This window comes from Schistocerca nitens, chromosome 1, assembly GCF_023898315.1.
Source record: "Schistocerca nitens isolate TAMUIC-IGC-003100 chromosome 1, iqSchNite1.1, whole genome shotgun sequence".
NCBI classification, from domain to species: Eukaryota; Metazoa; Arthropoda; class Insecta; order Orthoptera; family Acrididae; genus Schistocerca; species Schistocerca nitens.
Window position 1 is genome coordinate 427966918 of NC_064614.1, and position 27217 is coordinate 427994134.

The window sequence follows — 27217 nt, forward strand, 5'->3', positions numbered from 1 at the left end:
GCTGCCATAATTTCCTATCTTGTCTGAAATTAGATTCCTTTCAGTAGCCTCTTGAGCTTGCGGAATGGCCAGAAGTTGCAGGGAGCCAAATAAGGGGAGTAAGCAGTTTGAAGTATGAGAATGTGGTTTTTTGTCAAAGTCTGAACCAAGTGCGAGGAACGTGCTGCAGCATTGTCATAATGGAGAGGTGTGCCAATTTCCTGTTGAGAGCAAGTCCTGTCTCTTGCACTGCACTGCATCTCGTAGGTGATGGAGGACATCCCTGTATTACTCTGGGGTGATTGATTGACCCTGTGGTGTGTACTTGTGGTTTATCATACAGCAGGAGTCAAAGGAAGAAGTCAGCATCACTTTGATGGTGCTGTGCCCATGGCAGGCCTCCTTTGGTCTTGATCAGGAATGATCAACTGGGATTTGGTTCCCGTGTCGTACCCATAAACTTGGGACTAATCACGAGTGATTATGGTGTTAAAGTTTGGGTCACCATGTGTGGAGTCCCGTATGTTTTGTGAGACTTCAGCATGAAGTTGCTTTTGCTCCGCAGTCGGCAGCTTCGGCATGAATTTTGCAGATGCGCTCTTCGTGACCAGATCTTCAGTCACAATGGAATGTGCCAAAAAAAAGAGCCAATGCTCACCTCTTCCACGATTTCTCTGATAGTCACATAGTTGTTCCGCATCACCACAGCATTCACTTTGGTAATGACCAGGTCATTTTCACATGTTGACGGCTGACTGGAGCATGGCTCACTCTACATCAATGTGCAGAGTCATCTTAAACCAGTTGTACCACTCCTTCATCTGTGTGATGCCCATAGCACGTCACTGAAAGCTGTATGAATCTTCTGCCCAGTTTCTAGCAAAATTTGATGGATTACAGCTGTTCCAGTCTTTCCGTCATTTCCCTTGCAATGAAAAAGAGTGCAAGCACTACACACTACCTCACCCTACTGTTGTTTACCAAGGCAGGAAGAAGTCCATGCACTTCGCACAATGGTTCAAGGTCGGCTCGTGCAAAAGTGCTAGAGTAAAGTCCATCAAGTGTTCACAAAAAAGAATGTTGGATACTTTTCTAACAGACCTCGTACACGTACACAAAAACCAGTTGTTGTTTTTTCTTTTTAAGAAATGCATAATTGGAGTGAGAGGAGTTGGCCCCCAATAAATCCATTAGGTTCCTCTTAAACTGATCTTCTTGTGGCTGCTGGCGAGTTACTGAAAATGTGTGTTCCTAAATAATGGACATATTTTTGGGCCAAAGTAAGTGATTCTAGATCTTTGTGAAGATTTTTGTATTTCTAGTATTGATTCCATGAACTGAGCTGCTGACTTAAGAAGGAAAAAAAAAGATATTTTTAATGATAAATTTCATTAAGGAATAAATATTTTAGGAAGCAGTAGATAATGTACCTACTTCCCTAAACATGCCACTGCAGGATGTTCTTTTATTACAATTTTTTGCAGTCAGAAAACTTTAACTTGGCTTAATGAGCTACCCAAAAAATAATCCCGTATGACATTACGGAAAGTAAGGGGAGTACGTCAGCTGTTTCATTTTTACATCCCATATGTCTGACAACATTCACATTGCTTACAGACATTTGTTTAGCAGCTCTTTGGTGAGTTCCCAGTTGACTTTATTATCAAGCTGAAATATCAAGAATTTTAATACTGTCAATCTCTTCTATCTGATTGTCATCATATTTTAGGTGTATACTGGTGGGAATATTTTACAAGTTCTGAATTGCATGTAGTGGTTTTTTAAGTTTTTGTGAGAAAGAATTGATTAGGAACTATTTTTTAATGTCTACGAATTCTCCATTAACCAATCTTTCGAAGACTACACTTGACCTGCTATTTATTGCCATGTTTGTATCATCTGCAAACTAAACTTACTTGATATCTGGCAATGTTACTGATGAAAGACCATTGATATACACAAGAAAAAGCAAGAGTCCTAAGATGTAACCTTGTGGGATGCCAGTTGTAATTAATTCCCAGTTGGGTGATACCCGACAGCTTAATTTATCTCTCTTTTCCTAATGACACACTTTATTGTAGGTATAGAAGTTGAAACTTTTGCAGCATTTCTTGTCAGACCACTATAGTCATGTTTACTTAAAAGGATATTGTGATTTACACAGTCAGATGCCTTTGACAGACCACAGAATATACCAGTAGCTTGTAATTTGTTTAATGGATTAAGTACATTTTCACTGTGTTTTGTGTGTGTGTGTGTGTGTGTGTGTGTGTGTGTGTGTGTGTAGCCTTCTCAATATCAGAACCTGTTAGAAATCTGAACTGAGACTTGGACAAAACATTATTTGTTGTCAGATGGTTATCGGACTGTATGTTATAAAATTTTTTGAGTTTGGTGGAAAAAGTGAAACTGAACAGAAATTAGATGGTATTTCTTTATTTCCTTTCTTAAACATCATCCAGGCTAAATTTAAATTTTATAAGGATACATCAAAAGGAAAAGTAAAAACCATTACAAGAGGAAAATCATTGTGGGAACTATGGCTAGCTTCCTCCCACAAAATCTTAGGTTGGTTGATGTGGTAGGACTGATATTCCCTGACATCTACACTGAAGAGCCAAAAAAAAAAAAACTGCTAACATCATTGACTAATGTCTGAATTAGTGTGGGAGGGAATTGAAACCATGAATACTGCAGGGCTGTCCATAAATCCGTACGAGTACAAGGGGGTGGAGATCTCTTCTGAACAGCACGTTGCAAGGCATCCCAGATATGCTCAATAATTTTCATGTCTGGGGAGTTTGGTGGCCAGTGGAAGCATTTAAACTCTGGAGCCAATCTGTAGCAATTCTAGATGTCTAGGGTGTAGCATTGTCTTACTAGCATTGCCCAAGTCTGTTGGAATGCACAATGGGCACGAACGAATGCAGGTGATCAAACAGGATGTCATCTGTCCGTCGTACCTAGATGTATCACGGGCTCCTTAATCACGCCAACTGCACATGCCCCACACCATTACAGAGCCTCCACTAGCTTGAACAGTCCTCTGCTGATATGCAGGCTCCATGGATTAATGAGGTTGTCTCCATACCAGTACACGTCCATCAGCTCGATACAATTTGAACCGAGACTTGTCTTACGAGGCAACATGTTGTAGTCATCAGTCCATTGTCAGTGGTGACTGGCCCAGGCGAGGCATAAAGCTTTGTGTCATGCAGTCATCAAGGGTACATGAGTGGACCTTCAGCTCCGAAAGCCCATATCTGTCATATTGAACGATTCTCTTTAGTCATTGTTGGTCCTGTTCTTGCAGGATCTTTTTCCGGCTGCTGTGTTGTTGGAGATTTGATGTCTTATCGGATTCCTGATATTCACGGTACACTCGTGAAATGGTCATATGGGAAAATCACCACTTCATCCCTACCTTGGAGATGCTGTGTCCCATCACTCATGCGCCGTCTATAAGACCACGTTCAAACTCACTTAAATCTTGATAACCTACGATTGTAATAGTAGTATCTGATCTAACAGCTGCGCCAGACCCTTGTCTTATACTGGTGTTGCCAACAGCAGTGCCATATTGTGCCTCTTTACATATCTCTGTATTTGAATATGCATGCCTAAACGAGTTTCTTTGGTGCTTCAGCGTAGGTTAGTTTTTAAGGTGACAATTTGGCTGCAGTGTAATAGTCAACAAATGTGAATATGAATAAAAATTGTAGTAACAAGTTGATCTGTAATGCAGCCTGAGGTTTAAATTGCTCCATTTACGACACTTTTCATTATAAATAACTGAAAAAGCTGCATGCAATTGATGAATCTGAGTGTTTTGGTGTATATTGTACATAAACTAAGAAAAATGCAAGAGGTGGGAACACTGTAAAACATGTACTGCTAATTCTGGCTGTGAGAGATGGTAGGTAACAATTCGTCATTATGTCTTGTGTATATTTTACTTTAATGATTGTCATACATGGTTAATACTTTGTACAGTTATAGAATGATGCAAATTACTGGATTGAGTCTGTTAGTTTAGTACTTTACCAAGCTAGTATTAAAGTATTTTTAATTTATTTTTTGAAAGATCTGTTTGACTTGGAAAACAATGATTTTGATATTTCCAGGTCACTTTTAAACAAGCCAAAATCTGAAATGACACCAGAAGAGCTGTCAAAGAGAGAAGAAGAAGAATTTAGCACTGGACCATTATCAGTTTTAACTCAGTCGGTGAAAAACAACACGCAGGTTAGGAAATATTCCATGTTGTACTTACGTGGAAAAGGACACAAAGTGCTATAGTTTGTGACATAAGTGTAGTGGAATTTAGTTACAATAAAATAGCTAGTCTAATTTAGATTGGGAATGTAATTCTAGTAATCTCCCCTTTGTAGGTAGCTCACGTTCCCTAGTAGCAGATCTGACAAGAGTTCTGAATGTGGTAATTGCTATTTTTGATGCTTGTCATGACACGCTATAAATTTTGTACCCGGTTTCCTTGTGACATTTCTGTTAATAAAACAGTCCATATAGTACCATTAGCATGCCGAAGAAATTTGAGATGGTCATATTATTGTCCTAGATGATGGTATAGTATAATTGGTTTTGCATGGAGTCTCATGTACTTCTAGAGTTTCCTTTGATGAAGATATACACAGTACTATAATTTGTTGGTGTTATTGATATAGATGGAATTAAAAGCTATAGGATCAATCCATAAGAAGTGACACAATGAAGACTGCTTGACCATTTTAAATATTTTTAGTTTTTTAATGTGTGATTGCTGTATAACTGAGAAGTTCAAAACTGTTTAAAAAACAGTTTACCTTGCACCGTTACTGAATGGCGACCATTTTTATTTGTAAGTGCACAATTGTTTTTCAACCTGGAGACATTAGAATTATTTGAACATCTCTGCAGTAGGTTAAGTTAAAGCATTGCAATTTACATGATTGTTTTTAGAAAAGTCTCCTTTACAGTATTGTTTATTACCGAAAATACTCTGAATTAAAAAATAACAAGTCAAAATGACCTCCAAAGTTTGGTATCAAGAATTTAGAAAATCAATTTTTAGACCCAAAAATAACAACCAAAGAATGATTTATCAGAGTGCATTTATTTTCTCTAATTAGATTTCATAAACTACTAGTCTTATATAGAGCAAGAAAACTGGCAAATGTTTCCATAATTTTTTATAAATATTTGAAATTAGAAAATCATTATTTTTGTAAATTTTGGGGCTAGTTGTCTCTGGTGGAACTGAATATAATGCAGGAGTTTAGTCCTCAAGACAAGAGTGTACAGGGTCTCAGTAAACAGAGTAACAAGTCTGCACAGGAGCCCAATAATCAGTGACAAGTCTGTACACGAACTGTGTACCCCTACTACATTTGCTGGATGAGCAATTTTTGTAGTCAGTCTGTTCAGAAACGACCGAGCGAGGTGGCGCAGTGGTTAGCACACTGGACTCGCATTCGGGAGGACGACGGTTCAATCCCGTCTCCGGCCATCCTGATTTAGGTTTTCCGTGATTTCCCTAAATCATTTCAGGCAAATGTCGGGATGGTTCCTTTGAAAGGGCACGGCCGATTTCCTTCCCAATCCTTCCCTAACCCGAGCTTGCGCTCCGTCTCTAATGACCTCGTTGTCGATGGGACGTTAAACACTAACCACCACCACCCCTGTTCAGAAACGTCGTTTGTGGATGTGCATACTTCATTGAGAGTGTAAAATATTTTATATGCTTTTGTCTTGAGAGTAATTCTGAATTAACTAAAATAATTTTAAAATTTAATAATAAATAAATTTGAAAGACTAATTAGAATGCAATGAAATGGGTGAATCTACATCTACATCCATACTCTGCAAGTCACCTGACATGTTGTGGAGTGTATTTTGAATACCTCTATCTGTTCTCCCTTCTATTCCAGTCTCGTATTGTTTGTGGAAAGAAAGTTGTCGGTATGCCTCTGTGGGGCTCTAATCTTTCTGATTTTATCCTCATGGTCTCTTCGCGAGATATACGTAGGCATCACAACTGTCCCTGTGCAGTACACTGCTGTCCATGCCAAGCCAGCAGCTGCACCCAGCACTGCCTGACGCAGTTAACTGAACCTTTGCAGCTCGTTGACTGTGCCACTAATGTGCATACACCAGCTTCACCCGTACAACTCAGCTACCATCTGCAGCAGCCACCTTCCAGGCTGTCTCAGCACCTACACAAGGTGCTGCCTCCTGCACCATGTCCAAACCTCCGCTGCCTGCTGACTGTGCTGTGCATGAAGAGACTACCGCGTCACTCGAGCAACCTGGCTCCAGCCTACAGCTGACATCCAATGTCATTTCTGCTGCTTGATACACTGACCTCCACCTGCGCCGCACTGACAAACTCTCAATCAGAGGCTCCATCCCATGTGACCTTTTTATCTTGTCAGCAATCAACAATCGTACGGTGCACCAGGTTAACCCTACACCCGGACTGCTGGTTAGTCAGCACGCCAGATGTCTACCTCCTAATCTCCTCTGCATGGCAATGACAGCAGTGAATGAGTTGTTACAAGCTGGCATTTATCCTTCAGACAGCAGCTGGGCTTCACCCATCTGCCTCGTGCCTTAGGACAACTTGATCAGACTTTGCAAGGACTATCATGCCTTGAATGCTCACACAATCATGGACAATTACTCAGTCCCTAACATCGAAGGCTTCACTCACTATCTTCCGGTACTAAAGTGTTCAGTGTAACTGATTGTAAGAAGTTGTATCTGCAGATACCATTGTACAAAGATGACATTCACATGACTGGTATAACCACACCTTCTGGATTGTTTGAGTTCCTTTTTCTACATCTACATCCATACTCTGCAAGCCACCTGACGTGTGGTGGAGGGTACTTTGAGTACCTCTATCTGTTCTCCCTTCTATTCCAGTCTCGTATTGTTTGTGGAAAGAAAGATTGTCGGTATGCCTCTGTGTGGGCTCTAATCTCTCTGATTTTATCCTCATGGTCTCTTCGCGAGATATATGTAGGAGGGAGCAATATACTGCTTGACTCATCAGTGAAGGTATGTTCTCGAAACTTCAACAAAAGCCCTTACCAAGCTACTGGGTGTGTCTCCTGCAGAGTCTTCCACTGGAGTTTTTCTATCATCTCCGTAACGCTTTCACGATTACTAAATGATCCTGTAACGAGGCGCGCTGCTCTCCGTTGGATCTTCTCTATCTCTTCTAACAACCCTATCTGGTACGGATCACCACACTGGTGAGCAATATTCAAGCAGTGGGCAAACAAGTGTACTGTAATCTACTTCCTTTGTTTTCGGATTGCATTTCCGTAGGATTCTTCCAATGAATCTGTCTGGCATCCGCCTTACCGACAATCAACTTTATATGATCATTCCATTTTAAATCACTCCTAATACCTACTCGCAGATAATTCACAGAATTAACTGCTTCCAGTTGCTGACCTGCTGTAATGTAGCTAAATGATAAAGGATCTTTCTTTCTATGTATTCACAGCACATTACACTTGTCTACATTGAGATTCAATTGCCATTCCCTGCACCATGCATCAATTCATTGCAGATCCTCCTGCATTTCAGTAAAATTTTCCATTGTTACAACCTCTCGATATACCACAGCATCATCTTCAAAAAGCCTCAGTGAACTTCAGATGTTATCCACAAGGTCATTTATGTATATTGTGAATAGTACTCTATTGGACAGATAGTAAGTGAAGTGTCACAAAACAGTTAATCAATCAGTTTCAAAAAACTTAAAAAATGTTAATGACTTTGATGAAGATAGACAAACTTTGTTTAAATTATAGTAAGTTCTTCTGTATCATCGGTTTGTATCATGAGAAAAAATATATTCTGAAGTGAAGTCATTAAAAAATACTCTGATCTACTCAAAATTAATTAAAATGCCAGTTTTTAAAGGTTTGATGGAAATAAAACTTGAACATTTTTCCTTGGTAAGTGCAAGAAAACGGCTTCCACAGTGAAAAGTAATGTGATTCCTGGAAATTTCCTGTGCCCAAACTTTTATTCAAAAATATTTATTGTGAATCCAGAACTAGAATCGTGTAACCTTGTTAATGAGATTTAGGTTTCTAATGAGGAAGCTATTAGCAAATTGGCTTTTGTTTCTTCTAATTCAGAGGTATCTTCTGCTTCAAAATTAAAATTGAGTTGCAGAAAAAGAAAAGCAGCTATTGAAAGTGAGGTGTAAAGAATTTCAGACAAAATTAGAAGTTATAGAATCATGCTTTAATAATGCAGATACCAACAGTATTTCTAAAGATGAAAACCCACCTCCAGAATCATTAGACATTGAATATTTTAGCTTAATCAAGAAATTAAAAAGTAAATGTTCAGTCCAGGATAAAGTTAAAATTTTAAGTTTGTTCTTTGACTCGTGGTCAAGGGAAAAAATAGTCCATGAGTTCAATGTTTCTAATTGTGTGGTTAGACTAACCCAAAAATTAGTGAAAGAGCAAGGCAGTCTACCAATTTTAGGGAAGAAGAGAGGAGTAGGTATAATGAAGAAATAATTGAAAAGATCCAGCTTTTTTAAAGATGATGAAAACAATACAATATGCCTGCATAGCAAAGGTAGCAAAAGAGTTGTTATAAACGGAGTTAAAGTAACAAAGCAGAAACGACTAGTGCAGTCGAATTTAAATGAACTTTATGTAGCTTTCAAAAATGCCCATCCTGAATGCAAAACTGGAAGATCAGAATTTTGTGCCCTTTCTGTAAGTGGTATATTTGGCCAGCTCCTCAGGAACTCACTCAGTGTGTGTTTGTTTATATCATCAAAATGTCAAACTGATGACTGTGAGTGCAAAACTCAATTATGTTAACCATAAAGAGTTACTTTATTTAATGGTATGTGACACTAACAATTATAACCGCATGATGAGTTTATGTGATAAATGCCCCGGTAAAGAAACCATCCTTGAATTGTTTAATGAGTCTTGAGGAGGAATTGCCCTACAATGTTAGCTTCAGTGTGTGCAACCGACAGGGCTGAAATAATAACAGGGGTTAAATCTCAGGAAGATTACTGTGAATTCTTAATTGACAGCTAAGAAAATCTTCAGTCACCACTATGTTTTTAAAATTCAAAGTAAGTTTTTGAAGGACAAAAAAAGCACAACCTTATGAAACTGAATGCATATTCTTAGTTGATTTTGCAGAAAACTCTACGTTTGTGGTTCAGGATGAAATAAAAGGGCATCACTGGGTCATTGGCCAGGAAACAGTGCAACCATTTTTTCTGTACTTCAAAAATGAAAGATGAAGTTTGCAGTTCTTCAATTTGCATTCTAAGTGACTACTTGGAGCACACCACTTTGGTTGTCCATGTGTGTCAAATGTATGTAACAAATTACATAAAACAAAAGTTGTCCAAGGTTGAGAAACACCCTTTTCAGATGAAAGGGTTAGTCAACACAGGAACAAAAATAATTTTTAAAATAATTACAACCAAAAAATAGGTTTTGGGTTGGAGGCCAAATAGCACTTTCTTGCCCCTTGCCATGGTGAAAATGCAGGCAACGGAATAGAAGATACGACAAAGTATGAAGTGAGTGAAGCCAGCCTAAAAAGAATGCCCAAACGAAATTCTTAAGATAGAGGACATGTAGGCCTTTTGCAAGGGTATTATTAAAGGCATAACCTATATTATCAGCAAGAAAGAAGAGGTAGTTCCTCATATCAAAACAGTACGCCAAAACAGATTTGAAAATTGTATAGCAATAAAAGAAACTAGGCAATTCCACAAATTTCTTGGCATTGCAGATAACTTAGTTCGATGCTATTTGTTGTTGTTGTTGTGGTCTTCAGTCCTGAGACTGGTTTGATGCAGCTCTCCATGCTACTCTATCCTGTGCAAGCTTCTTCATCTCCCAGTACCTACTGCAACCTACATCCTTCTGAATCTGCTTAGTGTATTGATCTCTTGGTCTCCCTCTACGATTTTTACCCTCCACGCTGCCCTCCAATGCTAAAGTTGTGATCCCTTGATGCCTCAAAACATGTCCTACCAACCGATCCCTTCTTTTAGTCAAGTTGTGCCACAAACTTCTCTTCTCCCCAATCCTATTCAATACCTCCTCATTAGTTACGTGATCTACCCACCTTATCTTCAGCATTCTTCTGTAGCACCACATTTCGAAAGCTTCTATTCTCTTCTTGTCCAAACTAGTTATCGTCCATGTCTCACTTCCATACATGGCTACACTCCATACAAATACTTTCAGAAACGACTTCCTGACACCTAAATCTATACTCGATGTTAACAAATTTCTCTTCTTGAGAAACGCTTTCCTTGCCATTGCCAGTCTACATTTTATATCCTCTCTACTTCGACCATCATCGGTTATTTTACTCCCTAAATAGCAAAACTCCTTTACTACTTTAAGTGTCTCATTTCCTAATCTAATTCCCTCCGCATCACCCGACTTAATATGACTACATTCCATTATCCTCGTTTTGCTTTTGTTGATGTTCATCTTATATCCTCCTTTCAAGACATTGTCCATTCCGTTCAACTGCTCTTCCAAGTCCTTTGCTGTCTCTGACAGAATTACAATGTCATCGGCGAACCTCAAAGTTTTTACTTCTTCTCCATGAATTTTAATACCTACTCCGAACTTTTCTTTTGTTTCCTTTACTGCTTGCTCAATATACAGATTGAATAACATCGGGGAGAGGCTACAACCCTGTCTCACTCCTTTCCCAACCACTGCTTCCCTTTCATGCCCCTCGACTCTTATAACTGCCATCTGGTTTCTGCACAAATTGTAAATAGCCTTTCGCTCCCTGTATTTTACCCCTGCCACCTTCAGAATTTGAAAGAGAGTATTCCAGTCAACATTGTCAAAAGCTTTCTCTAAGTCTACAAATGCTAGAAATGTAGGTTTGCCTTTTCTTACTCTTTCTTCCAAGATAAGTCGTAAGGTCAGTATTGCCTCACGTGTTCCAACATTTCTACGGAATCCAAACTGATCTTCCCCGAGGTCGGCTTCTACCAGTTTTTCCATTCGTCTGTAAAGAATTCGCGTTAGTATTTTGCAGCTGTGACTTATTAAACTGATAGTTCGGTAATTTTCACATCTGTCAACACCTGCTTTCTTTGGGATTGGAATTATTATATTCTTCTTGAAGTCTGAGGGTATTTCACCTGTCTCATACATCGTGCTCACTAGATGGTAGAGTTTTGTCATGACTGGCTCTCCCGAGGCCATCAGTAGTTCTAGTGGAATGTTGTCTACTCCCGTCTTTCAGTGCTCTGTCAAACTCTTCACGCAGTATCTTATCTCCCATTTCGTCTTCATCTACATCCTCTTCCATTTCCATAATATTGTCCTCGAGTACATCTCCCTTGTATAAACCCTCTATATACTCCTTCCACCTTTCTGCCTTCCCTTCTTTGCTTAGAACTGGGTTTCCATCTGAGCTCTTGATATTCATACAAGTGGTTCTCTTCTCTCCAAAGGTCTCTCTAATTTTCCTGTAGGCAGTATCTATCTTACCCATAGTGAGATAAGCCTCTACATCCTTACATTTGTCCTCTAGCCATCCCTGCTTAGCCATTTTGCACTTCCTGTCTATTTCATTTTTGAGACGTTTGTATTCCTTTTTGCCTGCTTCATTTACTGCATTTTTATATTTTCTCCTTTCATCAATTAAATTCAATATTTCTTCTGTTACCCAAGGATTTCTATTAGCCCTCGTCTTTTTACCTACTTGATCGTCTGCTGCCTTCACCACTTCATCCCTCAGAGCTACCCATTCTTCTTCTACTGTATTTCTTTCCCCCATTCCTGTCATTTGTCCCCTCATGCTCTCCCTGAAACTCTCTACAACCTCTGGTTCTTTCAGTTTATCCAGGTCCCATCTCCTTAAATTCCCACCTTTTTGCAGTTTCTTCAGTTTCAATCTGCAGTTCATAACCAATAGATTGTGGTCAGAATCCACATCTGCCCCAGGAAATGTCTTACAATTTAAAACCTGGTTCCTAAATCTCTGTCTTACCATTATATAATCTATCTGAAACCTGTCAGTATCTCCAGGCTTCTTCCATGTATACAGCCTCCTTTCATGATTAAGTTATGCTCTGTGCAAAATTCTACAAGGCGGCTTCCTCTTTCATTCCTTCCCCCCAATCCATATTCACCTACTATGTTTCCTTCTCTCCCTTTTCCTACTGACGAATTCCAGTCACCCATGACTATTAAATTTTCGTCTCCCTTCACTACCTGAATAATTTCTTTTATCTCGTCATACATTTCATCTATTTCTTCATCATCTGCAGAGCTAGTTGGCATATAAACTTGTACTACTGTAGTAGGCATGGGCTTTGTGTCTATCTTGGCCACAATAATGCGTTCACTATGCTGTTTGTAGTAGCTAACCCGCACTCCTATTTTTTTATTCATTATTAAACCTACTCCTGCATTACCCCTATTTGATTTTGTATTTATAACCCTGTAATCACCTGACCAAAAGTCTTGTTCCTCCTGCCACCGAACTTCACTAATTCCCACTATATCTAACTTTAACCTATCCATTTCCCTTTTCAAATTTTCTAACCTACCTGCCCGATTAAGTGATCTGACATTCCACGCTCCGATCTGTAGAACGCCAGTTTTCTTTCTCCTGATAACGACGTCCTCTTGAGTAGCCCCCGCCCGGAGATCCGAATGGGGGACTATTTTACCTCCGGAATATTTTACCCAAGAGGACGCCATCATCATTTAATCATACAGTAGAGCTGCATGTCCTCGGGAAAAATTACGGCTGTAGTTTCCCCTTGCTTTCAGCCGTTCGCAGTACCAGCACAGCAAGGCCGTTTTGGTTAATGTTACAAGGCCAGATCAGTCAATCATCCAGACTGTTGCCCCTGCAACTACTGAAAAGGCTGCTGCCCCTCTTCAGGAACCACATGTTTGTCTGGCCTCTCAACAGATACCCCTCCGTTGTGGTTGCACCTACGGTATGGCCATCTGTATCGCTGAGGCACGCAAGCCTCCCCACCAACGGCAAGGTCCATGGTTCATGCTATATAACATTAGAAACTGAAGAGGACCATGGTGTCAGTAAAATTATATCTGTCTTTAACATTGAATGACATAATGGCATGTGTATATGATGGACAATGGTGGCTTGCATAGGTTGACAGAATAATTTTGGAAAAAGATTATGTGTGTATTTTCACAACCCTGCTGGCCCAAGAACGTCATTCAAGAAATCTACTAGTGCAACATTTTGATAACAATGAAAAATGTACTAATGAAGCTTTTAGTGTGTGAACTTACCACAGCAACTGGGAGGTGTTATTCTGGATTACAAAAGCTGTCTGAAGAAATAAGTGTTCCTAACAATCAAGACTGGGATTAGGAAGCACCACACCTCGACAATATGTTAACTGGAAATGCTTGCCATGATATGACAAATGCTTAGTTCTGTAATTTTTGGAATTTTTGGATATAATTCAGTACCTTATCTTCAATAATAATTGATTACAACCTGCCAATATCGCACATGAATTAGGCAACAGCTATGAGATGAGTTGTTGTGTAATGTGAATTATTTCCTCATTTCCAAAACTTCATACTTTTAACACTCAAATATCAATTTTGAAATTTTTACTGTTACTTTGCTGTCATGTAGGTGTATAAAATGTGCAAAAATCTGGATTTTTGTATTCAGTCACACCAGAGATAACTAGCCCTGAATTCTTGAATCTCGACGGCTACTTACCAATGTCCAATGTGGCTTTCGTCGCCGCCGCTCCGCTGTTGACCACCTTGTGACCTTGTCGACATTCATCATGAATAACTTTTTGCGAAGGCGCTAAACGGTAGCCGTGTTCTTCGATTTGGAGAAGGCTTATGATACCTGTTGGAGAGGAGGTATCCTCCGCACTATGCACAGGTGGGGCCTACGCGGTCGCCTGCCCCTTTTTATTGATTCCTTTTTAACGGATTGAAAGTTTAGTATACGTGTGGGTTCCATATTGTCCGACGTCTTCCTCCAGGAGAACGGAGTGCCTCAGGGCTCCGTCTTGAGCGTAGCCCTTTTTGCCATCGCAATCAATCCAATTATGGATTGCATTCCACCTAATGTCTCAGGCTCTCTCTTTGTCGATGACTTCGCGATCTACTGCAGTGCCCAGAGAACATGCCTCCTGGAGCTCTGCCTTCAGCGTTGTCAAGACAGCCTATACTCATGGAGCGTGGCAAATGGCTTCCGGTTCTCTGAAGAGAAGACGGTTTGTATCAACTCTTGGCGATATAAAGCGTACCTTCCGCCATCCTTACATCTCGGTCCCGTTGTTCTCCCATTCGTGGAAACAACAAAGTTTCTAGGGCTCACGTTGGACAGGAAACTGTGTTGGTCTTTGCATGTCTCTTATTTGGCGGCCCGTTGTACACGTTCCCTTAATGTCCTCAGAGTTCTTAGTGGTTCATCTTGGGGAGCGGATCGCACTGTCCTGCTTCGCTTGTATCAGTCCATAGTCCGATCGAAGCTGGATTATGGGAGCTTCGTCTACTCGTCTGCTCGGCCATCCCTCTTACGCCGTCTCAACTCCATCCACCATCGGGGGTTACGTCTTGCGACCGGAGCCTTCTACACTAGTCCTGTCGAGAGTCTTTATGCTGAAGCTGCCGAATTACCATTGACCTACCGGCGCGACGTACTGCTGTGTCGGTATGCCTGCCGGCTGTTGTCTATGCCCGACCACCCCTCTTACCAGTCCTCCTTCGCCGATTCTCTCGACCATCAGTACGGGTTGTATGTGTCTGCCCTGCTGCCCCCCGGAGTCCGCTTCCGTCGCCTGCGTCGACAATTGGATTTTGCCCTCCTTACCATCTTCAGAGAGGGTGAGAGCCCGACACCACTTTGGCTCCAGGCTCCGGTTCATATTTATCTCGACCTCAGCTCACTCCCGAAGGAGGGTACTCCGGCTGCAGTGTATTGCTCACGGTTTGTCGAACTTCGTGCTCGACTTGCCGGTCACACCTTTATTTACACCGATAGCTCCAAAACTGACGATGGTGTCGGCTGTGCCTTTGTCGTCGGGGCCGCCACCTTTAAATACCGGCTCCTCGACCAATGTTCGAGCTTTACGGCCGAGCTTTTTGCTCTCCATCAGGCCGTTCAGTATGCCCGCCGCCACCGCCATTCATCGTATGTACTCTGCTCTGACTCACTCAGTGCTCTTCAGAGCCTTGGAGCTCCCTATCCAGTCCATCCCTTGATTCAACGGATACAGCAGTCCCTCCATTCTTTCGCTGATAATGGTTCTCCTGTCAGCTTTCTGTGGGTTCCCGGACATGTAGGAGTGCCTGGGAATGAGGCTGCGGATGCTGCAGCCAAGGCTGCAGCCCTCCTGCCTCGGCCAGCCTCCCATTGTGTCCCGTCATCTGACGTTCGTGGGGATGTCTGTAAGAGGCTTGTGTCATTGTGGTGGGATGCTTTGTCATCCCTCCAAGGAAACAAGCTCCGGGCAGTAAAACCGCTCCCAACTGCTTGGACAACCTCCTCCCGACCATCTCGGCGAGAGGAGGTCCTTCTGACCAGGTTGCGGATTGGGCATTGCCGGTTTAGCCACCGCTACCTGCTCTCCGGTGACCCTGCCCCGCAGTGCCCTTGTGGTCAGGCATTAACCGTGCGCCATGTTTTATTGTCGTGCCCCCGCTTTAGTCAATCTCGTGTCGTCCTGTCCCTGCCATCTACTTTACCGGATATTTTAGCTGATGACGCTCGAGCAGCTGCTCGTGTTCTGCGTTTTATAACTTTGACTGGCTTGTCCAAAGACATCTAACCTTTTTACTTATTTTATCTGCATCTTTGTCAGGTCTTTCTGGTGTCCCCCCCTCCCCTTGAGTTTTACTAGATTCCATGTGCTCTAACAACAGTGACTGGGCGCTAATGACCTCAGTAGTTGAGCGCCCTTAAACCCCACCAAAAAAAAAAAAAAAAAAAATAACTAGCCCTGAACTTTATTTCTTGTGAAGATTCTCAAATTCCAAAAATTTATAAAAAAAAATTAAGGAAACATTTGTCAGTGTTTTTGCTGGATATAATACTAGTAGTTTATGATATCTAACTAGAAGGGAAAACACTGTGATAATAAAGTCACTCCTTGATTGTTATTTTTGGGTCTAAAAATAGATTTTCTAAATTTTTAATACCAAACTTTGGAGGCCATTTTGACTGGTTATTTTTGAATTTAGGGATTTTCGATAATAAATAACGTTTTAGAGAAGACTTTCCTAAAAACAATCATGTTAATTGCAGTGTTGTAACTTAACATAGTGCAGAGATAAAGTGCAATTTCTCAAATTGAAAAACCATTGTGTGCTTATACCATAAGTCAGTAATGGTACAGGGTAATTTTTTTTTTTTTTTTTTTTTTTTTTTTAAGCTGTTTGGAACTTCCATTTACCTTTGTTGATATGAGTCATAACTTATGATTGGTGAGGTTACATGTCTTTTAGCTCAGAATACAGTTTGTGCATTTATATAAGACATAAGCCAAATCATTAATTGGGCTGTTGGTTTTTTCTCTACTGTTCAGTGGGCTGCATACTAAAAGTGTGTGTATGGGGGTAGAGGCACAGAATCATTCCTAATTGGGAGAAGCATACTAGAATATTATTTCAACATGTAATAAACAATATATAACATGCAGTAGTGGAATCAGGCCATTTTTGTTCTATTTACTTGTTTCATGTAAACATAACATTGCATCTGCAGTCGTGAAACCATCTAAAAACCATCTAAGGTTTACAGTGTTAGTTGTCAGGGTTTCTGACTACTTTGTGAACTGAAGACCGGAGAGGATATTATAGCTGAAACATCCTACAAAAATCTTTATCTAATCAGTGCAAGACCTAGTCCATTTAGGAATGTTAGGAAAATAGGTGGGGGAGCGGTTGCAGCTTGTAGAATGTGCATTCTTACTGCATTTCCATTGTATTTATCATCCATGGACAGTGCTACTTTGTTTTCAACAACACTGTCATCAGTCAGTCTTCTAGTCCTGCTAATTATATTTGAAAAATTGTTTATGTATATTGAGAACATAGAGGTCTGTCCTTAGTTTTGTTCCTCTAGTTCATTCTGGCTGAAGGCAGAGAGATATGCCAGGATGTTTGTGGAATCAGAGAGTATGTTGCAATATCATGTAAGAATGTGATTGTCGTCACAATCCTATCCCTTGTACCTGCTACCTTTCCTTCCCAACAGTCAACCATCATCATCATTTGAAAAACCATCAATATATTGGCATAATCCGTATCACTTCAGGTGGGGGGTCTACCTTCATAGTCTCGGATGTTACTGAATTTAGCCTATGTTAAAATTCAGGAGTAAGTAAGAAACACAATTTTTTTTGTTTTCTCCAAAAAAATTCCTGCCCTGAGATACAGGCCTCCAAAGATGCCACTGCGAATACCATTTTGAAGATGCAAATTTCAGAAAAAATTCTGGAATTCTGTATCTGTGGAACAGTTCTAGATATTTTGTTACAGTTTTTTATTTTTTTTATTTGAAAGGTAATTGCTTTGTGATTACAGTAGTATCCTCCATTTGGACATACCTGTCAAAGTTCTGTTACTGTCGTCTTTTGAATTTTTTTAGAATTAACAGTAAAATTCTTTCTTCAAAAATGCCAATCCAGAAAAGTTAATTTTTTTCTGTTGATTAGTGTCATGTAGTACTATATTCTCTATAAAGGAGAGCTTCCAGTTTTAAGTTGGACAGCTTATATTTTAAAAAATCATTTTTTTAATTTTAAAGGGTAATGCATATCTTCACTGAAGTTGTTCATTACTAATTTCTATGTTACAATGTTCATTTCTATTACCTTCTTGGCAGTTATTTCTTATCACTTTCTTTGTTTAAGTTATTTCTTTTAATTTTCATTGTTGCAAATATTTCTTAAACTTTGTTGTAGTTTATCAGCTTCTTTGTTGTGGTTGTTCATTGCACATTACTGTATTTTAGTTATTCTGTGCTAATTTCTTTACTAGTTCTGTATTTTCGTGAGGAATTTGTCAGTTGACACAGTTGCAGTGTGTTTTGTTAAGAGGACTGTGAAATGTGTTCTGACTGGGGCCACAGGAAAGTGGAGTGTGCTGACTATTTGCATATCCATAAAAGAATGCTATATAAGACAGACAAAAAACAGACTTTGTTCAGGTTGGGGATAAGTGTCCTCATTTGAAGCTTGTTTCAAAGTGAAGATGTTTCCAGTGACGACTTTATGTGTTCTAAATGTTTTGACAGAATAACAACAATGATAGTATCTGAACAAGGTGAAGCCTCCCATGGTGCAGATGATACAGATTTTACATCAGTAGAGGAAGAATTAAATACCCTGAATGTGTCAACTACAGAGGTAGGTGTTAGTCCTGTTAAGAAACCATGGTCAGTGAATTAGTCATAAGCTCTATGCATCAAAAAAGCACAGAGAAATTATTAAAGCTATAGATGAATACACTACAGCAAAACTGACCACACTCTTCAAAGTGAAAATTCAGTCTTCAGAAGAAAATGAACCAAAGCACTCTTGCACCTCTTGCCAGAAATTTTTCACAAATATCAATTAAGCTGTTGAATATTGTGGATCCTCCAGTGAAAAGGTGCAAGTTTTAACTATTATTCCAGAGACATTTTCAAAGAAAAAAAATTTTGAACCACATTCCATCAGTACATGGTAGACAAATCAAGAAATGTGAGGTCTGTAATGGAGTCTTTGGAAGACCAGATCCCTATTATGGTCATCCTGTAGAAGTAGCTAAAGTTCAAATAATGCAGTCATTTTATCTGGAAGATAAATGGGACTGTTCTCGCCAGACTGCCAACAAGGAGGACACTATAACTAATTGTTGAAGGTCAAAAAGTTGTGAAAGTGAAGAGGTACAAGACTCTCAGTATTAAAGAAATGTTTGCAGTTTATAAGAGGACCTGTACAACTTCACATATTGGAAGATCAAAATTGTATTCACTGCAACCTAAGTGATTCCACACCCACCTAGAGATGTCTTATGTATGTACTGCGCGAATTTTGAACTTTTTGTAGTAACTTTGAAGAACTTCCTGGAGCATGTGACATATGACACCTCGTTGGGCATGTGAAGTCATTAGTAATCTCTGACGTAAAGTGAAAGACGTATTTTTCAAGAAAGTGTTGGCTGCCCTGGAAAGGGAGGGCTATCTTAACAGACACTTGACCTGGAAGACGTAACAGATAACTCTGCCGAAATTACATATGCAACATGGGAGGAAAATAAACTAATCAAGACAACTGTTGCCTTTGACAGTTTCGTTGATGAACTTGGTAATTGGTCAGTGGAAGCAGTAGCACACCAGCATCTGAAGAAATTGCAACACCACCACATTGCATAAGTGAAAGAGTGTGTACAGGCTGAAGAACTATGTTAACTGCTTCACTGTGATTTTGCTGAGAACTGGTCTGTAATTCTCCCACAAGAAGTATAAAGGTATCATTGGATTAATGACCAGGTTTCAATTTTTACAGGAGTGACATATTTTTAAAACAAGACCACAAGTGTTGCAGTTATAAGTGATGACACAGGCCATGACTCAGCACATGCTTTGCTAGTGATGTGCAAAATTCTTCAGCTGCAAGCAAGGGTAGAGAAGATCATCATTATTTCTGATGGTGCCCCTCATCATTTTAAAAATAGCTACCAGCTGTTTGGATTGAGTAAGTCGTTTGTGCCAACTGAGTGGGTACGCAGTGCTACTGGTCACGGGAAGGGGCCTTGTGATGGTGTAGGCGGCCTGCTGAAGCACCATGTTACAAAACAATCTTTCCAGACCAAATATAGCTGTGATTCAGAATGCTGAGGATTTTACGAGAGTCATGAAATCTTACACATCCACAGCCTTCATTCTTTTGTCCAAAGAGGAAATCCAAGAATTCTGTGAGCAGAAAAATTAAGAATGATCCAAACAAACTACTCCTGTGGAAGGAATTCAGAAGACACATTTTTGGACTCAGTGATGGATGAACTCATTATTAACTTTAAAGAGCAAGAAAGAAGAAATTTTGTTCATTTGGCCAACACCTCAGAAACAGCAGGATAATATTCAGATTCACAACCTGAGAAAGGGGGATGTTTGTGGCATGTGTGTGTGACTGTGACTGACTGACTGACTGGTGGATTGCAGAGATTTAAGACACCAGTTATGAGTTAAGCGAAATTGTAGTGAACTTTATGCTACCATATGGACCAACTGAGGGACAGCAACAGCGCCATCAGTTCTCACTTATTGTTAACAATGTTTTGAAGATTGTAAATGCCCCTATTCCTATTGGTTCGACAGGCAGGCATCACTCTATATCAAACGAAGATACTGAAGCAGTGGAACGCGTTATTAATTCATTGACTGGCTAATTTCTGGACAAAAGTTGTATAAATTGAAACCTTTAAGTCTTTGGACCTATCACAACATTTTGTAACCATTTAAAATGCTTGGAAAATTAGTCTCTTACTCATCTTTCAAAACTAAAATTATGTTAAATAAGGCTAGGTTTTAATTTTTATGAACCTGTTACATGATAATGTGGTAATAAAATAGGTTTTATGTATGGCAAAAATTTCAGTTGTTTATAAAACCTGTTCAGCCGAAAAGTGGTAGCTCTCCTTTTCAGGGACTGTAGAACTGTATGGTCCTACAGAAAAAAACAATATTTTATGGATTGGCAGTTTTGAAAAAAAAATTCCATAAATTATAAAAAAAGTTCAGAATGCTATAGCAAAAGAACTTTGACAGATAAGTCCAAATGGTGGAATTCTTTGTAATCATAAAGCAGTTATCTTTCAAATAAAAATACCCAAACAAAACATCTAGAACTGTTCCAGAGATACAGCATTTTAAAATTTTTTCCACCATTCGCATCTTCAAAATGGTTTGTGTAGTGTCATCTTTGGAGGGCTGTTTCTCAGAGCAGAAATTTTTTTTGGAGAAAACGAAAAATTTGTGTTCCTTACTTAGTCCCTCATTTTAACATACGCTAAATTCAGTGACATCAGAGACTATGAAGGTAAGATTTTTTCTAGTCTGCCTGAATTGATATGAACTGTGCCTATTGTTTGCAGAAGTAGAGAATACATTACAGTTGTTGGTAGAATTGTCAACATGTGTGTTGTTGAAATATGGTAGCAATGTCCCAGAGGTAATAGAATACCCATTAAAATCCCACCATTTACAAAATAATAATTGGTAACTACATGAAGCAAAGACGTTTATGGACAGTAGTTGTAACAATTAAATATATGTTGTCCTTTCTTTCCAGTATCCATTGTGAAGGTTTTTGTGTTGCACACAGGAAACTAAAGTTTGATATACTGATAATGAAAACAAGGTAACTGTCTTTTAGGCAATGGTCAGTTTATTTATGGTGGGTCACAAGTTTGACGTAACTGTTTACCCTTTATGCCCACCTGTTATAGATAAAGAAATTATTTATTTCAAATTAAATCTTCTACCAGATTCTTTGTTTTCATCTTTTCAGCGTAACTTAACCCAAAATCTAAAGTCCAATTGATATGGCATTTCACAGTGAATCTATCTTCTCCGAATCATGAATGCTGCAATGCCACCTTTACTATGAGGGAGCTAGGTCATGCTCTCAGTTCATCTCGATCCTCACCCCAGGGCCACACACTGTCAACATTCAGATGTTGCAGCACCTTTCTGTTGTGGCCAAGAACGTTCTGCTTAGTATGTACAACTGTTTCTCGGCAGAGGGTATGTTTTCTGGACGCTGGCATGAAGCCACTGTCATACTAGAGATGGGTCGTTCGTGAACTAATGGGACCAAAGGAACAGTTCACAGAAATGAACTAAAAGAGTGAGGAATGAATTCTAAGGAACGGTCTTTCATAGTTCACTTTGGTCGTGGATTTCTACATATAGTTCCCGGGAATGGGAAACGGTCAGTTTCATTCCTGCAACAGCACTTCCGTCGGTCTGGTTCCAGCCTCGGTCCCATTCCCGTCTGTCTTGGTCTCGCTCGGCTGGACTCGTCTTCCTTCATGTGGCCACTCGTCGCAGTTCCACTGCCGACTGCTCATAGTTAGTTCAGTATCAAGTTGTTGTTCACTTCATTTGCTGTGCACGCCCATTCTAGATAAATTTCCAACCTTTTTTGAACTCAGAACTTCTGGTTCTTTTCGTATTTTATTCAGCATCCATGACCTTTAATTAAAATGTATTTCATAATTACATAAATTATATAAAAATTATGTGGTATGTAATACATACCTTTTTTCAGGTAAGAAAATGGAATATCATCTTACTTCACTATTTCGATAAATAGCAGAAGAAATATTTGTAAAAGGGCAAGATTTTTTGTTATTACACATGCAGAGGAAGTTGGCACAGCACACGCGAGTGCCATTAAAGGTAAAAGGGCATGGTCATTATTATGGAAGGCAGACTGACTTGCAACCAAATGAAGTCCATGCTCCATAATAGAGTGTCTGGTGTCACATTTTGTAAAGAGAATATGATAACTTCTACAATATTATTTCAGTGGTACAGGGTGGTGCACAAAAAGTCGGCCCCGTGTACAAGACTGCTCATTGTCGCCCACCAATCTCATCTATTGTTTCGAAGTTGTTTTTTGCATTAGCTTTCTTGTTATTTCTTCACTGCCTAATTATTACACGTTTATCTATTCTACTCATAGTGGTCAACAAATTGTGCGTAACTGGCGAGAAGTCTGTACTCGGGACCGGCTTTTCGTGCACCACCATATATTGTTTCACTGCGATCAGCCACATAATGCTACAGTTGGCTAAACGAGAGGTTTTGAAGAATCGCAAAAATTACAAGCGTGTGAGAATTCTGTTATGAATAAAAATTCTGTACTCCAGGGGGAGGCAAGTGCCCCCTCTTGTCGCTTTCCATCTTCAGTCACCTATGCTACTAATTTTTTGTAAGAACAAGCACAAATGAATGGTGAAAGAGTAAAAATGAACAGTTCCCAAAAAAGAGTGATCACCAGTGACCTAGTTCCCAAGGATGAAAGGGTTTGCCCATCTATATGTAATACCATACCTAAGTCTGGTAAGGACAAACATCTTCCTTCTAGCTACTGCGCCATCTCTCACCAGCTGTTGTTGCAAGGTGATGGAACATATGATTCATGTATGCTGGCTCAAGTCGCACAATTTACTAGTTGTAGCACATTGTGGATTTCGAGTGCGCCCTTCCACAGTTGACCACCTTGTCACTTTTTCCATCCATCATCAATGGTTTTCTGCAGAAATCCCAGACTGTGGCTGTGTTTTTTGATTTGGAGACGACCTACAACACCTTCTGGAGAGCTGGTGTCCTTCGTACTCTACACGTGGGGCTTCCGTTGCTGCCTGCCCCGTTTCCTTGAGGACTTTTTAAAAGACAGAGTTTTCAAGATGCGTGTGGGTTCTGCGTTGTCGGAAAACTTTATTGAGGAAAACGGTGTGCCATGGGGTTCTGTCCTGAGCATCATCCTCTTTGCTATTGCCATTAACGCTATAATGGCCTGTCTCCCAACGGGTATCTCCAGCTCCCTTTTTGTTGACGATTTTGCTATCTATTGCAATTCTCAACCGACCTGTCTCATGGAACGGCATCTTCAGCCATGTCTTGATCGTCTTTACTCGTGGAGAATCTACAATCGCTTTCGTTTTTTTCGTTTTTCCACTGACAAAACCGTTTGTATGAATTTCTGACAGCCTTCTTTATGTCTTGGTCCTGTTGCTTTTCTGTTTGTTGAAACTGTAAAATTCCTGCAGCTCATGCTCAATAGGAAACACTCGTGGTTCTCCCATGTGCCTTACCTGGCAGCCCTCTGTACGTGGTCCTTTTGTATCCTATGTGACCTCAATGGTACTTCCTGGGGTGCAGATCAAACCACCCTCTCCGCTTGTTCTGGTCCCGTGTCTGTTCAAAACTAGACTAGGGATGCTTTGTTATGCATCTGCATGTCTGTCCCTCTTACGTTGTCTCAAAAGTATCCACCATTGTAGCATCCATTTGGCCAGTGGTGCCTTTTAAACTAGCCCAGTTCAGTCTGTATGCTGAAGTAGGCAAACTACCACTGTCCTACCACCATGACTTTCTGCTCAGCATGTATGCAAGCTGTTTGTCAGCAATGTGTGGCCATCGAGCCTATGCCTCCTTCGATGACTCCTTTGATCGGGATATAGGGTGCATCCCTGTTCTATGTTACCTCCTCGAGTCCGCTTTAACCACTTGGCTCTGGCCGCTTAATTTCATACTACCTGCAACTTCCCCGGTCGATGTGAACCCTTCACGACCTTGGCTTCATGCGGTGGCCCGTGTTCACCTTGGCCTTTATTCACTTCCTAAGGACACTACTCCAGCCTCGATCTATCGCCTTCAGTTTCACGACCTTCGCTTGGAACTTTGCGATAGTACCTTTGTATACACTGATGGTTCTGAGACTGGCCATAGTGTCGAGTGCGCCTTCGTCATTGGCGTCGATGTTTTTCTGTATCGGCTTCCGGCACACTGCTCAGTATTTACAGCCAAGCTAATCATCCTGTATCTGGCCATGAAGTACAACCGGCGACACAGGTTTTTCAATTGTGCCCTCTGCTCACTCTCTGTGCCCTTCTAAGTCTGTGTGCTGTACACGCCCATCCCTTAGTGCAACGGGTCCAGGAAAACGGTCACTTGCTCACTCTTGACGGAGACACTGTGATGTTCATGTGGGTTGCTGGGCATATCGGTCTGCCATGAAATGAGGCTGCTGCCAAGGCTGCAGTCCTTGTACCTCAGCCCACTAGTTCCTATATGCATTCCAATGATCTGTGTTGTCGTCTGTCAGGAGGTGGTGTTGCTTTGGCATCGCAATTGGTCCTCCCTTCATGGGAATAAGCTCCAGATTATTAAGCCTCTCCCAGTGGCTTGTATGTCCACCTCTCACTGGGAAGAGGTCATTTTAACTAGGTTGCATATGGGCCACTGTCATTTTTCCATCGCCATTTCTGAGGTGGCGCTACCCCACCTTTTTGTGCACATTGCACCAAAGTTTTAACTGTCCACCTTTTTTTTTAACGTTCCCGTTCGGGTTTACTGTCTTAGTTATTGGCCGTTTTAGCAAACGACGCACGAGCTATCAACTGCATTTTACTTTTTATCCATCGTAGTGATATGGTGAAGGCCGTTTAATTTTTAGTCCTGGACCTCCATTTCTCTATGGTGTATTTTATAGCCCTTTCTCCATGTCCCTGTTTTTAGCTGTCTTCTGTTAATGTCGATTGGGATTGACGTGTAGTTTCTTAACTCCTCTCTGTCTTTGTGTTCTATAGTTTTAACTCGGGCTCTTATGACCCCAGTTGTTTTTGCACCCTAAAACAAAACACACAGTGAATGTCGTATTCAGTATTTTCGGGTTCTGGACCACACTTGGACGTCAGTGTCTCTTTAAAATGTATTTTGTTAATAAGTCGTCAACAAATAACAAAATTCACACTGCTCAATTTTTATAGTGGTGACCATAAAGTACCTTCGTACATGATATGCTGCAAATTATGGATGAAGGGCAACAGACAGATTCCATATTTCTAGATTTCCAGAAATCGTTTAACACGGTATTTCACAGCAGGCTGTTAACGAAGGAATGAGCTTATGGAATTAGTTCAGATATGAGTGGCTCGAACAGTTCTTAAGTAATAGAACCCAGTATGTTGTCTTCAATGATGAATGTTCATCAGACTAAAGGAGACGGTTTATAGGTCGCTGGTGCCAACTATTCTTGAGTACTACTAAAGTGTTTTGAGATCTGTAGCAGGTCAGATTGGAGGAGGAAATCGAAGCAATTCAGAGTGGCTGCTAGATTTGTTACTGCTAGGTTCGGACAACACATAAGTGTAATAGAGATGCTTTGGGAACCCAAATGGCAATCCCTGGAGGGAAAGCAACATTCTTTTCGAGAAATATCATTGAGAAAATTTAGAGAACCACCACTGAAGTTGACTGCCGAATGATTCTACTGCCGCCAACATACATTGCGTGTAAGTACCACATAAATAAAATTAGAGAAATTGGGGCTGATAAGGAGGCATATAGGCAGTCATTTTTCCCTTGCTCTATTTGCGAATGGAACAGGAAAGGAAATGACAAATAGTGGTACAGGGTACCTTCCGCAACACACCATATGATAACTGGCACAGTATCTGTTGATGTAGATGTAGTAGATATTATTGAAAATGTGTTGTTTTTAAGACGGTACCTTGTTAAAAGATATCTTCGGAATTTGGTCCCCACTTGCACACCAGTAATTCTGTAAAAAGCGTGGTGTTAATAAAAGTGAAAACAACTGACAATTTTTTTTTTCTCTGGGCATAGTCACCCCCAGTCCTTCGATACTATGGTAACTATTAGTTCCTTCCTGGAAGGGGGGGGGGGAGATGAAAATGGAAGAGCAGGTCACTGAAATCAATCCTTGATCCTGTTACAGGTGGATCCCTCTCACTCTAGGACGAGAGTGCGCAGTGCTTCATTTCCCGCTTTCCACACACTACCCCTCTCTCGTCTAGAAGAAAAGAGTTAGCAGTTCTGGAACCTAAGATAGTGTCTTCCTTTTCACTTTTATGTGGGTCTCTTGGTCGCACTAAATATGTAGTCTTCTTAAAGTAAGCACTGACCAATTTTTTCTCACAATTTGCTTTCTTTGTAGAATTTTCCTTTTGTCTATTAGGTTAGTCAGGATCTAGACAGTACCTGCTACTTAAATATATCTGGTAGGTAAAGTATCTGCCAGGCCAGGAGTTCAACAAAGATTTTTGCTAATTACAGGCAGTGCTTTGTCAAATAGGCTAACCGGGTATGCTTGATGGTCTGTTGATTTCAAGCAGCAAATGCTTGTCTCCAGCAAAGCATATGGTTCCTCCAACAGTACTGCGGGACAAGGGATTTGGGAAAAATGACTTACATTAAACCTTATGCATATTTCTTGATCAACACATTAGGTACAGTGTATGGAGTGTTCACCAATGCTGGTTCACCAGTATGATTTCACAAGTGCGGAGTAAAGTGCTGGGAAATTCAGTGTGCAAGTCAGTCATCCATACTTGAATGATCCAGTCATGTGGGATGCCATTAACATTGAAAATTAGAAACTGTACTTTTAACACTGTAGGAAAAGGCAGATTTCTACTTACTGTAAAGAAGA

The 27217-nt window shown here is 40.3% G+C and overlaps 1 protein-coding gene across 1 annotated transcript in view; it reads left to right on the forward strand.

The window, feature by feature from the left end:
* LOC126250762 (probable small nuclear ribonucleoprotein Sm D2) overlaps positions 1-27217 on the forward strand; it is a 67660-nt gene that overhangs the window by 37632 nt on the left and 2811 nt on the right. The window contains exon 2 of the mRNA XM_049951586.1: positions 4104-4224. Coding sequence (XP_049807543.1) covers positions 4104-4224 — 121 coding nt within the window. The remainder of the gene's footprint in view (positions 1-4103; positions 4225-27217) is intronic.